We start from the raw sequence: 15,183 nt of genomic DNA, 5'->3' as shown, positions 1-15,183 counted from the left end.
GAATTAATTTGCAAAATTGAAATAACAACTTCATCACACATCATTGATTTAGAGGCGAACACATCCAATTAGAAGTTGAATACTGGTGTATGAAACAATACCACGTTTTTCAAAGAGAAACAAACATGCAGCTTTTTACAGGCCGCTTTTATTTTCGGATGTGGACACTGTTCCACTTCTGCCCCAGGCGCTCTGTACTTACATTTGCTTTTCGGTTTTCATCGGGTTCAATCAGGTAAGTGTGATTTCCGTCATAGAACATCCCACTGAAAAATACAAAAACATAAACATTTTACTTTTGTTAATGCATTGTAACTTTTTGGAGTATCTAAAGGGTGGCTCAAAAAAAGCATTCCCAAGGATAATCTTCACCTCTCACTGCCGCCTCTGTGTAGTAGGCATTATCACCCGGAAGCGTATAAGACAATACTGTATATATTAAAATAAAATTGAAAACATGTGAAGTCTACTTTAAACCAGTAGTAGATGATGGAACTGAACATTAAAGCTGCCACATTCAACTTTAAAAATTATTTATTATGTAAACAACTGCAAGATGTGGGTGTAAGTGTACAACATCGAGGCATCGATTTCTTGAATCTTTGCTCAGATCTGGATACCAAATTCCCAAGATGGACAACCTGGCTGGCTCCCTGCGCGAGTTGTGTCTGCTTTTCTAGAGAAAATGAATATGACCGATCACAGAAAGGCGACTCGTTGTTTTGTGTCTGTGACCCAGGGCCACTGGTTGTAGGTGGTGGACACTGGCACTCAATTTTAGGGACAGGGTCCTATTTGTCATCATCAGACCTTTACCCAGAGCCACCGAGAGAGGCAGGTAAAGGAGAGAAGGGAAAGAGGAGGGTAGAAAAACAGTGACAAATGGAGGACAGAGGGATAAAAAAAGAACCAACAAGAGTGAATAAGGAGTCATGATATGTAGAGTGGTGGAAGGAAGAGGGTTGAGGTGGAGTCAGGACTAGGGACCCTTGAAGGGAGACCAGACTTTGAGAATCAAAAACTGGGACAGGCCAGAAATAGAAGTAGGACTAAAGCCTTTAGTCTTACTTCTATTTCTGGCCTGGCTCAGATTTTGTGAAGCCTTGTAAATATATGCATATACATATAGTAATCTTGTAAATGTGTGTATACACGAGCACACACAATTACAAGGCTACATTCAATATTGTCAATGGCAGGACTTCCACCCGGAGTCCCCTGCCCTCCTCCCCACCCTGTCTCCCCTCTGCTGGAAGCATGCAGTCGACCTTCTGCTGTGCAGCCCGCAGAAACAGATACATTACTCAATTTCTTTCAGTCTTCAGAGGCACCTGTGAAAGTAGAGCATACATTTCAATTTGCTTTGCTAAATTGCCTGACCTTTGACCCAAAAACTGGGACATGCATTTAAAAGAAGAAAAGTGTCAGGATACCGAGACAGTTCACTGAAAATTGTGACTATCTGGGAAAATCCAGGGCGTCTGGTCACCCACGGCATTCAGCAGCACTGGCTGTCGGCTCCCAAGAAAACTTTGGGACCCTGCCCTTATTTACAAACAAAGCACTGGCTTTAATTCCAAAGACGTCAACATGCATGATAAATCAGCCCCACCCCCCTGAATATCACAGACCAATCTAGACTTTAGACACAAGGAAAACAATGCAGTCCGCATCGCACAGCTCCCCCACTCTGCCACCCACCGATAAGCTACACTGTGTTCAAAACATCTAGAATCGAATTTCACCCATGGGGTTAATATGCAACAATGTTTGTGGTTCTATGCACACCATTCGTAAAATTATAGTATCCAATCAGAAGGATATCTTTCAACATTAAACATTAAATAGCTGTCTATAGAATCTATGCATGCAACACCTACATACAATGTTGGCAAACGATTCTGAGAGGTATCCTGGACTGCCTCTCTCTTATTCAAATACGGGTAAGACTGAAGCACATTATACGATTATTTAATTGGCTTGGTATGGAAGCCTAAAACTGGTGGTTTGGCTTGGATTTTAGATGAAAAGCCCAACTAGAGCAAAGATAGTGGAACGTGCTTTAATGTCCCGAGGACAGAATGGTGGTTGGTCATCCCGAAATACTGACACATGAATCAACAACACAGAGAAATACCTCTGAAGTGTCATGACAATTGGAAGCAGATTAGACAAACTCAGTGGTTTGGGGGCTATGTGGGAATTGAGGAATTGTTTGTCATCTCGGGGCATTATCTGCTAGACAATTTCTTTGTGATGATAGGGCTACCGGGAAATAAGCGGAATTGTCCCATAGTTGTAGTGATCCTAATTTGGAGGGCCACATGTACTTTCTATAAACTGATGTTCAAATGGCATTTGAACTGACTGAATGTGCAAATTTGTGGTATATTCTGATCAACGTATTTATTCATGTTAGCTGATTATATCAGAAGGTTAAAAAGCATAAAGGGAACAGAATACAAAAATACATCTATTCATAATCTTTTAATTGCGAATGCTAGAGTATAAGAAAATAATGGACAATGTACTTTAAATGAAAACGTATGTCCAAACTGCACTTTAAACTATATGGAGATTTCAGCAAATTTTAACAAATACACTTGGAATAACTGATTCTTACTTTGAGAAATGGAAAATAATCATAAGAAGTTAGAAATAGCTTCCTTAGCTCTACAGCTAAATTTCCTTTCTCTTTTTTTCTTTTTCTTCCTTTTCTTTTGCCCCCTTAGCCCCACTGGTACATTATAAACCATCAAACTAGATTTTTAAAAGAGACTAACATCTTTGTCACATGAAATAAGACAGATCTGGCATTACGTATGGATGTATATATCATATCATATATTGGATATTTATTTTTTACACATTTTTTAAAGCATTTTAATGCTCAATCAAAGCTCTGCCTCTTTTGTGATTGAATATATTGACAAAATACCTTTATTTTTAAAACTTTTGATTCACCTTGAAACATATTGTAAGAATGTAATTTTGCTGATAAAGTGATGCATTGTACTTTACAGGGAAGAAAATGGCGATCCTGAATTGCCAATAATAAAATGAAGACTCACAGTCAAGTCAGTCTTGTATAATAAACAGTAATGAGGGGTTATAGCACAAGAGCACTTTAAATGGCGTTCTAGACAATAGGACCCAATGGTCCAGTAGAAGGCTGGGTGCCTAAACGCGTAAACTGTCCATCCGTTTGGTTGCACTATGGTGTTAAATTTCAATTAATAAAGAAGAAGTGAAAAACATATTGGAGTCTGCAGTGCTGTGAATCCTCGTCGGATCATTAAGACGGAGACGGTGAAGCATATATCTATATATATAGGTATATTTATATTTATTTATCCATGTTCACTGACTAGGAGACCACAATGGAACCATTTGAGGATCTCTACATCTGCTTCAGACACCCAACCTTCCAGTAATTGTTGTTAGCACACACAAAAGACTCATCTTAAGGTAACCCCCTGGTTGCCTCAAACCCTTCAGCCTCTGGCTGTGCCCTCTCCTTTCCAAAGCATTTTCACTGTTCCAGTATATTTGCCACTAGCGCCCATTGTGCTGATCAGACATCCAGATAACATCACTAATGTTCAACAGTCACATGAGAGCACTGAGCACCAGACCATCTATAAGTGTAAACTGGAACATCATCGCTGGGTCACATCACTCTCCCACATCAGCTAGGCTGACACCATGCACTTCCCCTGCAGTTTGTCTGGCTAAAGTCTTCCAAATGAACAGGCCTCCTCTATCGATGCACCCAGGATCTGGACCAACATCCCTGTATCCATCAGGACTTCCCCAACCCCAACTCCAGTTTAGAAAAGAGCTGCAGACAAACCTCTTTAAAGAATACTACAATGCAGTAACCGTCCACCCTCACTCTTAGACACAAGCTAACCCCCAATCCCACTGTATCTCTGCCACTGGACACACTGTATCTTATCCTTTGTCTCTTTATAGTGTTCTGCTGCCATTTGTCTAGGTTTGCTCTATGCAAATAGCACATATATGAACACAAAGCTATATGTATGCATCTGTACAGAGGGAGTCAGTGGCACTCATCAGGAAGCAACTTAAGTGACACAGACACTGTGTGGCAGTTTTGCATTTCATTATCCCATGTTATTAGCACAACAATACCATTCTTGATACATTAGTGCCTCGCTGTTGTCTGTTTTTTGTCATCTAAGCCATTCAATGCATCACTGTGGAAGGAGGAAGATCATTTGCACACTTGGTACCGAAGCTGTGGAATGACCTCCCACCCAGCCTCAGAGCACTGCAAAATGAACTTTCCTTTAGGAAGAAACTCGAGACCTGGTGGTTTCCCCTTTAATGCACTAGGGGCTCAGTTCTCAGCACAGCCCTCACCAGAGCAGGGAAGCCCTCAGGTAGCCATGCGCTCTACAAAACATAAACATAAACTGTCCCTTCAAAATTGAAGTCCTCCTTCAGTGTCAGTGCCATGACCCGGTATTTCTTTTTCCAGAGCTGATCGTCCTAGTCATCCCTTCGCCTCCTGGTTCATGCAGCCTACTCCTATCCCCATGTCCTTTGGCATCTGACTATCTGCTACCATATTTCAAGTACTGGACCCCACTTCTGCCAGTCATGCATTCTTGCCAAACTCAACACTGTCGCTATATCAAATCATTAACCTGTGCTCTCCATTCAGTAATCTTTAGACCTAGCCCCTACTTCTGACAACCGTCTGTGAGTCATGGAGCCCGCTGGCAGGTATGTATTCTTTCATTATTTGTTTGCAGCTACAGAAGGTGGGTGGTCCTCTCTACTGCAGATTTATCCTCCATTATCTCACCTTTAGGTGAAAACTCTACCACTAGCATTTCTTTCAGCTAACTTGATCTTTATGGGCAGCGATTTAGCATCCTGTACTAGCACTCTGTAACCTATTTAGGTGGCTAGAGTGCTATACTAATAATGCTAACATAATGTTACTTTTCTCTGACCTAGTTGCCTCCGTCCGAACAGATCAGACAGGGGCAAAGCAATTACTGGAATCAGGTAAATTTGAGTCTATCTGCAGGCCAGGAATTACTACTCTATTTTAGTACTGGTCAAGAGAAAGGAAGAAGGGGTTAATGTCCAGTAGGCTTAATTGATCCCGATTTCGAGTTTACTCCATCATGCTATTTCTATGGAAGTTACCATCAAACTCTGAATGATGTGACATGTTCATTGCTTTAGGAAATGCTGGCCTCCACTAGAGCAACAGGGTTACTCTGCTCCCCTGAGGTTTCCTGTCCGCTCACATAGACAATAGTTGTTGAAATATGTCATTGGTGTCAAAAACCTAGGCCTGGATTTAGAGAAGTGTAGCAGCGCTTTAAGTGGGCTGGGTCCGTCGAGTCTGAGTACTGACAGTAAATAACAAGCATCGGCAAAGCCAGTAGGTCTCACCTATGCAAGAGCTATTGGCATGTTGTACCCCAACGTTGCTGCTGTTCAGCATGGTTAAATGTTTGTGGCATAGAGGAGAACGGCATAGAGTGTCGTAGATTGGGGTGTCATAGAGTGGAGTGTCATAGAGTGGAGTGTCATAGAGTGGAGTGTTGCAGCGTCGTAGAATGCAGTGGCATAGATTAGAGTGGTGCAGAGTAGACTAAAGTGCCATAGAGTACAGTGGCATTGATTGGTGTATAGTAGAGCAGTGTAGTGTAAAGTGCAGTGGCGTAGAGTGTAGTGGTGCAGAGTGCATTGGTGTAAGATGGTGGAGAGTAGAGTGGTGGAGAGTTGAGTTCAGTGGCATAGAGTGCAGTGGTGTAGAGTAGACTGGCATAAAGTGCAGTGGCATAGTGTGGACTGGTGCAGGGTAGAATAGAGTGGCATAAAATACAGCGGTGCAGAGTAAAATATAGTGGCATAGAGTGCAGTGACAGAGTGCAATAGTGTAGAGTAGTGTGGTTTAGAGTATATGCAGAGTAGATTGGCAAAAAATGCAGTGGCGTAGAGTGCACTGGTCTTCAGTAGAATTGTTTAGAATCCATTGGCACAGAGTGCAGTGGTTTCGAGGAGAGTGGCATAGAGTGCAGTGCATAGAGTGAAGTGGCATAGCATGGAGTCAATCAATCAATCAATCAATCAGGGATTTACAAAGTGCGCTACTCACCCGTGAGGGTCTCAAGGTGCGAGGGGGTTCTGCTCCGGATCAGTCGAAAAGCCAGGTCTTGAGGTCCCTCCTGAACGTGTGCAGGGTCGGGGGGTGTCTGATGTTCACCGGGAGCTCATTCCAGGTTTTGGCTGCGATGTAGGAGATAGCTCTCCTGCCGGTTCTGTTTCTGCCGATGTGGGGGACTTCTGCCAGGGTGAGGTCGGCGGAACGAAGGCTCCTCTTGGGTACGTGGAAGGCTACTCTCTCGTTGAGGTATTTGGGTCCGATGTTGAGGGATTTGTAGGCGTGGGTGAGGAGTTTGAGGTGACCCTCTTCTCGACGGGGAGCCACTGGAGGCCTCGTAGGTGTTGGGTCATTTGCTCGTGGTGCAGTGTCCCGAGGACGAGTCTGGCTGCGGCGTTCTGGATGGTTTGGAGTTTGTGTAGAAGAGTTTTGTTGATTCCAGCGTAGAGGGCGTTGCCGTAGTCCAGTCTGCTGGTTATGAATGCATGGGTGACGGTCCTTCTGCAGTTGGGAGGGATCCATGTGAAGGTCTTAAGGAGGATGCGAAGGCATTTGAAACTAGTGGAGGCAACGGCGTTGATCTGGCGGTTCATGGAGAGGGAGGAGTCTAGGATGATGCCAAGGTTGCGAGCATGGTCTGTGGGGGTGGGTGGGATACCGAGAGTGGGGGGCCACCAGGTGTTGTCCCAGGCGGAGATGCAGGGTCCGAGGATGAGGACCTCGGTCTTCTCTGAGTTTAGCTTCAGGCTGCTACCCTTCATCCAGGCTGCCACGTTCTTCATTCCTTCCTGGAAGCAGAGTCTGGTGTCTTCAGGGTTCTTCGTGTGTGAGAGGATGAGCTGGGTGTCGTCTGCATAGGATACGATGCTGAGTCCATGCTCTCTGACGATGGCGGCGAGGGGGGCCATGTAGATGTTGAAGAGCGTGGGGCTCAGTGATGATCCCTGGGGTACTCCGCAGTTGATCTCCGTGGGTTTGGAGAGGATGGGAGGGAGTCGAATCCTCTGTGTTCTGCCAGAGAGGAAGGACTGGATCCAGTCGAGGACGGCTCCTTGTATTCCCACGTCGTGAAGTCTGGCTGCGAGCGTGCAATGTGAAACGGTGTCGAAGGCTGCGGAGAGGTCTAGGAGGATGAGGGCCGCAGTGTGTCCCTGATCCAGTAGCATGCAGATGTCATCAGTGGCGGCGAGGAGGGCGGTCTCGTTGCTGTGGTTGCTGCGGAATCCAGACTGGGAGGTGTCCAGGATGGAGTTCTCTTCGATGAATGCGGTCAGCTGGGCGTTTACGAGTCTCTCAGTGACTTTGGCTGCAAATGGGAGGAGAGAGATGGGCCGGTAGGCTTTCAGGTCCGTTTGGTCGGCAGTTGGTTTCTTGAGGAGGGGTTTTACCTCCGCCCATTTCCAGTTGTCTGGGCAGATACCTGCTCCGAGGGAGGCGTTGATGATGCATCCAAGTTCGGAGGCAGCCCTGTGGAATATGTGAGGTGGGCAGGTATCTGTAGGGGCTCTTGAGTGAGTTTTCTTCATAGTTACAGTGATGAGTTCCACGGTAGCGGGATCCCAGGACATGGTCGGCTCATCGGTGGCAGCGTTGGGTAGGAGGGTGGTGTTAGTCGTTGGTTCGCTAAAGTTGTCGTAGAGGACCTTGATCTTCAGATGGAAGTAGGAGCTGGGGGGGCATAGAGTGGAGTGTTTCAGACTAGAGTGAAGTGGTGTAGAGTGAAGTGGTATAGGGTAGGGTGTAGTGGAGTGGTGCAGGGTAGAGTGCAGTGGCATAGAGTAGAGTGGTGTAGAGTACAGTAGTGCAAAGTAGATTAGAGTGGGGTAGAGTGGACTGGTATAGTGTGCAGTGGCATAAAGTGGCGTGGTACACAGTAGAGTGCATTGGCATAGACTGCAGTGGCATAGAGTGCAGTGGCATAGAGTATAGTGGCGTAGAGCGCAGTGCTGCAGAGTAGAGTGCAGAGGTGTAGAGTGGCACAGAGTGCAGTGGCATAGAGTAGAGTGGCATAGAGCTTGCAGACTAGAGTGGAAAAGAGCGTAGTGGCATAGAGTGCATTGGCACAGAGTGATGTAGAGTAGAGTGGTGCAAAGTAGAGTGCAGTGGCGTAGAGTGCAGTGGTGTAGAGTAGAGTGGCATAGAATGCAGTGGTGTAGTGCAGAGTGATACAGAGTACAGTGGAGTGGCATACAGTACAGTAGTGCAGAGTAGGATAGAGTGGCATAGAGTGCAATGATGTAAAGTGCAATAGTGTAGAGTAGATTGGCGTATAGTACGTTGTTTTTCAGTAGAGTGGTGCAGAATGCATTGGCATAAAGTGGTGTAGAGTGTTATGAGTAGAGTGGAGTGCCGCAGCATAGAGTGTAGTGGCACAGACTACAGTGGCGTAGAGTGGATTGTTTCAGAGTAAAGTGAAGTGACGTTGAGTGAAGCAGCGCAGGATAGGGTGAAGTGGAGTGGTGCAGGGTAGAGTGCAATGGCGTAGAGTGCAGTGGTGCAGAGTAGATTATAGTGGTACAGAGTGGAATGGCATAGAGTGCAGTGGCAGAGAATGGAGTGGTAAAGAGTACAGTGCATTGACGAAGAGTGCAGTGTCGTAGAGGGCAGTGATGTAGAGGGCAGTGGTATAGAGTGCAGTGCCATAGAGTGCAGTGTTCCAGAGTAGTGTGGCGTGGAGTGGCATAGAGTGGAGTCATTCAGAGTAGAGTGGAGTGACCTAGACTGGAGTATAATGCAGTAGCGAAGAGTGTAGTGGTGAAGAGTGAGTCAATCGTAAGCAATGGTTGGAATGCATTCCCAGGTAAGCTTTCCGAATGTCCCCAATATGTCTTTAGCAAACCAGACAGCTGCGCTGTCTGGTAGGCTTTGACCTAAACAGTGAAAGTGAACCAGGTCCCTTTTGTACTCCATATTAAGCCCCTTAATTTACCCAGCTGAATAAAACTGTGAAATATACAGACTGCAGCAGTTGGGGAAAACAAACAAAACCTTTCCCTCAGTGACTGGTGTCAGCTTTATGGCTTGCTGTTGCACCTCCCGGGGCCTGCACTGTAGAGAAATAACAATAGAGCAGAGAAGTCCCGGGAAGCCTTCTTTTCTGTTTAGTTAAGATGAGGATCTTCTTCAGCCGGGACTGCACTCTCCTAAGAGACTCACCTCCCGAGCCTTCGCATTACACAGGAGGACCTTATGCTTCTTTTGCTGCTGCATTTTATATTTTATATAGCGTTTACTACCCTTGACTTCATCACCGCTCTGAGCGCAAACCTCATTCTCCATGCACACTGCAATGGTAAATGGTGAGCCATGAAGCCTGCTGGCAGTGAGACTGATAATATGTATTCTTTCATCATTAGTTTACAGCTGCAGGAGGCAAGTGATCCTGGCCTCTGTTTTGGACCCTGCAAGAGGCGGAAAAGGAAATAATGTATTTCTAGAAGAAAGAACTGTGTTGGATCACCATCACTTGGCAGGGGTGTAGCTTCCATTGGTGCAGCAAGTGCAGTGGCACCAAAGGCCTGGTGGGGCCACTGAACTCGGATTATTGCTGCATTTTATACATCAAAAAGCAACCGAGGGCCATCTTCTTGCTTGTTCGGTGGCCCATGACAAACTAGTTGCGCTACTACGCTGAGTCCCATACAGAAATGCAACAATGGAATTGAATGTAATTTTTTTAGTTTTATGGTTTCTCCTCCCACATTCTGCAACAGGACTGTGGCTGAGTCTCAAAGGATGGAGCAAAATGTGAATCTGATCCTTCTCAAATGGGACAAGGCACTTACCCCCTCTAACCCCCAGCAGTATTTGTTCAGCCATAGGGTGGGTGCTTTGTTGTTGCTAATTTTCTTGTTTACAAATGGACAAGAGATTGCATCCTTAGAGAGAAGCCATCAGGAAGTGGGATAGAATGTAGGTGTCTTTTCTGTTTATATATTTTTTAATTTTCTTTCTTTATAAAGGTAGTCACTACCATTCATACAGCATGTGAAGCAGTCCTGGGGCCCGAGGTGTGAGGGGCCACTGTACTAAGAAAAGGGGCACAGACTCCCTGTTTCGTGCTGGCATCAGGGTCCAGGTCACTCTTGCTATGCATGGAACAGGACCCAAGCAGCAGGGGGGTATGTTGAGGGGGAGGAGCAGGGGTAAGAAGTGGGACTTTTTCTGTGTGTTTCTTTACACAAAGCAGCAGAAAACATAGTGTGCTTTGGGCATCAGGCGTAGGAGAGACGGGCTTGTGGAATGGGCAGAGAAGACAGCCTGCTTCACAGAGCTGTATGTATCATTGGTGCTGTAGATGCAGAATTACAGCTATTTGAACAGCCTTCTTTACTTCCATTAGGGAACCAGTGCATACGTGCTGTACCAGTGTTGCTTTGGGCCTCAGAGCAATGGTCTAAAGAAGCAAACCTTTCTAGTAGAGAAAACAACTTATCTGTTTATTTTTATTTAGTGAACTTGATATCGCTCTCGGCTCACTCTGAAGGAGCATAGTGGCTCTGGGGAGCAAGCAGGGCAAGAGCTTTTCAGAACAACCATGTTTTCAGCACCTTCTTGAAGGCCCAAAAGTCTGACCAAGTGCAGATAAGGACATGCATTTTATTCCAGTAAAAAGAGGCTAAATAGGAAAATGCCCTGCCACCAAATCTGGCTGTACAAATGCATAGGCTCTGTAGCAGAGCCTTGTTGGAGGACCTTAACTGTCTAGATGGCTGGTGGTGTCGGAGTTTAGAGGAGAGTAGGGCAGGTGCAGAATTATAAAAGACCATGGGCCAGATGTAGGAAGCCAAATTGCGATCGCAAACGCTGAAATTTGGCTGTGTGCAATGTAGGTAGGCAAATACCCTCTCGCAAAATAAGGAATCGCTAAAATTGCGATTCCTTATTGTGCGCAAGCATTTTGAGAATTGCAATTAGCGATTCCCTAATTGCTATGCTAGTAGGCATCGCAAATTGAGATATTGCCTTAAGGAACCGCAAATTACCATCAACTTCAAGTTGGTGGTAATTTGCGATTTCCTTTAAAAAAGCACTTTTTTGCTTTTTTCAAAGTGCCATGTGGCACACATACATGCCCTTAGGGCATGTATGTGCACCACTTGTGCACACATGCATATTTTAGAGGTGCAACAGGGTGTCCTTTTGGAACCCTTGCACCCTTGAAATTGCGCACGCAATTTGCGAGTACTTCTTGGTAACTCGCGAATTGCGTGCGCAACTCCCATTCATTCCTATGGGCCTCTTTGCGATTTGCAATTAAGGAATATTAAGGAATCGCAATTATTTTTGCGATTCCTACATACATTCCATTTTGTAAGTCCTCAATTACAATTCGGTAAATATCGCTGTTAAGGACTCGCAAAACTGACTTTACCTACATCTGGCCCCATGTGCATCAGACAGCACAGTGCATTTTCTGATAGGCAGCTGTTAGGTCAGGGCCGGCTCTAGGGCGGTGCAACCGGTGCCACCACACCGGGTGCTGACTTCACATGGGGGCGCCTGTTTGCTTCAAAGCACCTGCTGCCGCATTCCTGGTCTCCAGCAATTTACAGTCAACAATTAAAATGTCAAGAAAACTCCAGTGATTAATGTTTTTCCTGCAAGATCTGAGTTTTGTCTAGTAGACGTTTTGACTCGTGGAAGTTTTAAAGGTGGCACAGAGGGTTAATATGCCTGCTGCAAAGAGCATGTACCATGCAGATCACAATGTGAATATAAAGTAAACAGGTCAGTGGGTTACTGCTTTTGTCGGAGACTTGCTTTTGTTTGTTGCAGTATACAGTGAGCTATTAACTGTCATCAGAGAACTGCATGCAGACTTCAAGGTATAGATTAGAGCATATGGATTTTTTCCCCAGACTTCCATTATTCTAATGTTGCAAGAAGGGTTCATTTGGGTACAAATCAGTTCTTGTTATTAAAGAGGGCCCCAATCCATTGTGTTACATTTTAAATTCAGAGGTTGTGCTTCTCCAGACCAAGTACTCTTCAACTAAACTGCCTACCTGTATGGATGACGTGAATCCACCCCTTGTTGTCCTCTGTATTATGTAACAGTTACTATACACTGATTTACACACCTATGATTGATTGTCTCTGTGTAATGTGTGTGTTATCTAAAGTGCTCTGACACCCTTCACTTTTATGAGAGACGCTATCAAATTAATTAAATGCATCTGAGAGAGAGGTTATGGAGACTGATAAAGGGTGGTAGTGAGGGTATTCGTGACTGAGGTGGTCTTTGGGGGCGCCAAAAGACATTGTCGCACTGGGCCCTGCCTGGCATGATTGGCGTGGGTCTCCCTTCCATTTTTTGCTGTTGCCTCCTGTGTTTTTGCTGGTCTAGATTTCTTGGGCACTTTGCCACTGCTGTTCAGTGCCAAAGTGCAAGTGCTCCCTTTGTAAATTGTTGTTATGAATTAGTGATTCCATGATTGGCTATTTGATTTACTTGTCAGACCCTAGTACAGTGCACCATGTGTGCCCAGGGCCTGTAAATCAAATACTGCTGGTGGGCTTGCAGCACTCATTGTGCCACCCACAGAAGCAGCTTGTAAAATGTAGCTCAGGCCTGCCATTGCAAAGCCTGTGTGCAGTCTGGGTCTGCCATGTCGACTGGGCAAGTGCACACACTTGCCAGTCCCCAAACCTTCCCTTTTCTGCATGTTAGTCAATCCTAAGGTAGGCCCAAGGTACCCCTGTGGGCAGGGTGCATTGTATGTGAAAGGTAGGACATGCCCTGATGTGTGTGGCATGTCCTGATAGTGAAATACTGCCAATTTCGTTTTTCACTATTGCAAGGCTATCTGTTCCCATAGGATAGAATGGGTAGTTTGTTTATAACATCTTATAAACATAACTGACCCTGGGAACAAGATGGAAAATACAAGTTTAGTATGCCTGAACTCAGAATGTTAAAGTGTATTTTTTAGTGAGGGTGATTTTTACATTCTGTGTTTGAAAATACCACTGTTATAAAGTGGGTATTTTCTTGCCAAACTACCAGTGTGCCTCTGCTAGGTTTGTGTATTGCATGTCTGGCATTTGGATGATAGGGGCTGGAGAAGGGCAGTGGCTCCAGAAGTCTGATGAGTCAAGGCTGGGCTGAATAGGGCTGGACTGCATTTAGAGTAGGGCAAGGAGATTTCCTTTTCACCTGAATGGGCCTGGTCTGCCTTCAACAATGCTGTTTCCACCTCCTGCCAGGAAGCTGCACCAGTGAGGACAGAACATGTTTTTGCTGGGTACATACACTCTCTGCCTTCAGAGAACAAAGGATTTGTTTGTATAAAAAGTGTGGCCCAGACCCCAGACTTTTAGATCACATCTGGGAAATCAAGAGGAACCTCTGCCAAGGAGAAGAGCCGGATATGCTGAGAAGGAATACTGCCCCTGTGCTGTTTGCGGTCTAGGGTTGGCCAGCAATGGCTGCTTGCTGCCAAGGAAAGGAAAATAGGACTTTGCTAATTGCATTGTCATCTTGAGGAAGATCTCCAAGGGCTTGAAACTGAGCTTGCCTCCTGTTCTGAAGTATCAGGGACACGAAGACTTCACCACCAACTCCCCTGAATTTCCTTGCTGGGAATTCCAACCTGCATAGAGGTGCCTGCTGCAGTTTAGGGCTTCTGGAGACTGTTTGTCGCTGGGAGCTGGAAAATCGATGCAACACCAAAGAAGCGTGTCGCATCCACACCAGGTTTCTGATACATCGCCGAAGAAACCGTCGCAGCGCCTGCCGTGGCTCTAGAAATCGCCTCATGAGGCATCGGGTGCAACGATCTCTGAAGTCCGAGATCACTGCACCGGTCCCGACGCAAGCCTGCTGTGCGGCTGCAAAAAAACACGCATCGTACCTGATCAATGCATCCCACCGAGGTGCCAAGACTGTCGCATCGTTGGGTGCCGCAGTAAGAAACCGATGCATCAACTCCCCATGCAGTAAGGAATCGACACATCACCTCCCTGCGCTGCAGTAAGGAACTGACGCATCACCTGCTCTGAGTGTAAGGAAATGACGCATCACCTTCCCTGTGGCCATTTTGATTGTTTTGCGGGACGCATCCAAGGTACTTTGTGAGAGAAGTGTCGCATTTACAACGTGCATTGAACTGAACTATTTCTACCATTTGAAAACCTTATTTTTAATACTGTATTGTGGATTTTTTGTCGTTTGGTTTTGTTTTGGTTTAGATAAAAATAACTTATTTAACTGGTGTGGTGTCCATTTGTAGTGTTTTCACTGTATTACTGTATGTGTTCACAAATGCTTTACACACTGCTTCTGAGATAAGCCTGTCTGCTCGTGCCAAGCAGCAAGGGGGTGAGCTGGGGTTAATTTAGGAGTGTATCCCCCTTACCCTGACTAGAAGCAAGGGCCCCTAGTTGGACAAAGGTACCTACCTCTGCCAACTAGAGACCCCCATTTCTAACAGCAGCCAAAGTAGTTTTTCCAAAGTGGACGCTGATGGAGTACGTGCAGGAAGGTTGCAGATAAGCTATGGGGCTGTGTTCTGCATGACTTGCAGTTTGGTTAGCAAGGTGTCATTTGCAGCAACCAGTAGGGCATTCCCATAATCAAGATGGCTTATTATGAGAGCCTGGTGAAGGCTCTTCCTAGAAGAAGAAGACAGCCAAGGAAAAACGTTCTTTAAAAGCCTCATTGTGACAAAACACGTGCCACAATTGGAGTTAACTTGGTCTCTCATAGATAAAGTGTGGTCAATCTTTACTCCCAAATTCTTCACCACTTGCTTAGGTGAAGGGGCTGGGCCAAGGTCGGAAGGCAACCAGTCAGCTGATCATAAATCTTGGGCTCTGCCAAATATCACAATCTCAGTTTTTTGTACTATTGAGTTGGAGGCAATTCATAGCCACCCAATTCGTGATTTCTGTCATGAAGTGTGCAAATCGAACTCTTACTTTATCAGGGTAAGGGCCGATGGAGATGAGCAGTTGTGTATCATCTGCATATGACATGATCTCCACACCACATGCTCTCTAGAATGAGCTAGAGACGCTACATAGACATT

The 15,183-nt window shown here is 45.6% G+C and overlaps 1 protein-coding gene across 3 annotated transcripts in view; it reads right to left on the bottom strand.

Annotated features, from left to right (window-relative positions):
- The window catches only part of ADAM22 (ADAM metallopeptidase domain 22), a 1,168,071-nt gene that overhangs the window by 557,741 nt on the left and 595,147 nt on the right, over positions 1–15,183 (bottom strand). For all 3 annotated transcript variants that reach the window (XM_085631338.1, XM_085631339.1, XM_085631337.1), the window contains exon 6: positions 203–266. In XM_085631338.1, the coding sequence (XP_085487464.1) occupies positions 203–266 (64 nt within the window). The remainder of the gene's footprint in view (positions 1–202; positions 267–15,183) is intronic.

The sequence above is a fragment of the Triturus cristatus genome, chromosome 10, assembly GCF_964204655.1.
Source record: "Triturus cristatus chromosome 10, aTriCri1.1, whole genome shotgun sequence".
In the NCBI taxonomy this organism is placed as follows: domain Eukaryota; kingdom Metazoa; phylum Chordata; class Amphibia; order Caudata; family Salamandridae; genus Triturus; species Triturus cristatus.
This window is presented reverse-complemented; position numbering and strand designations above follow the sequence as displayed.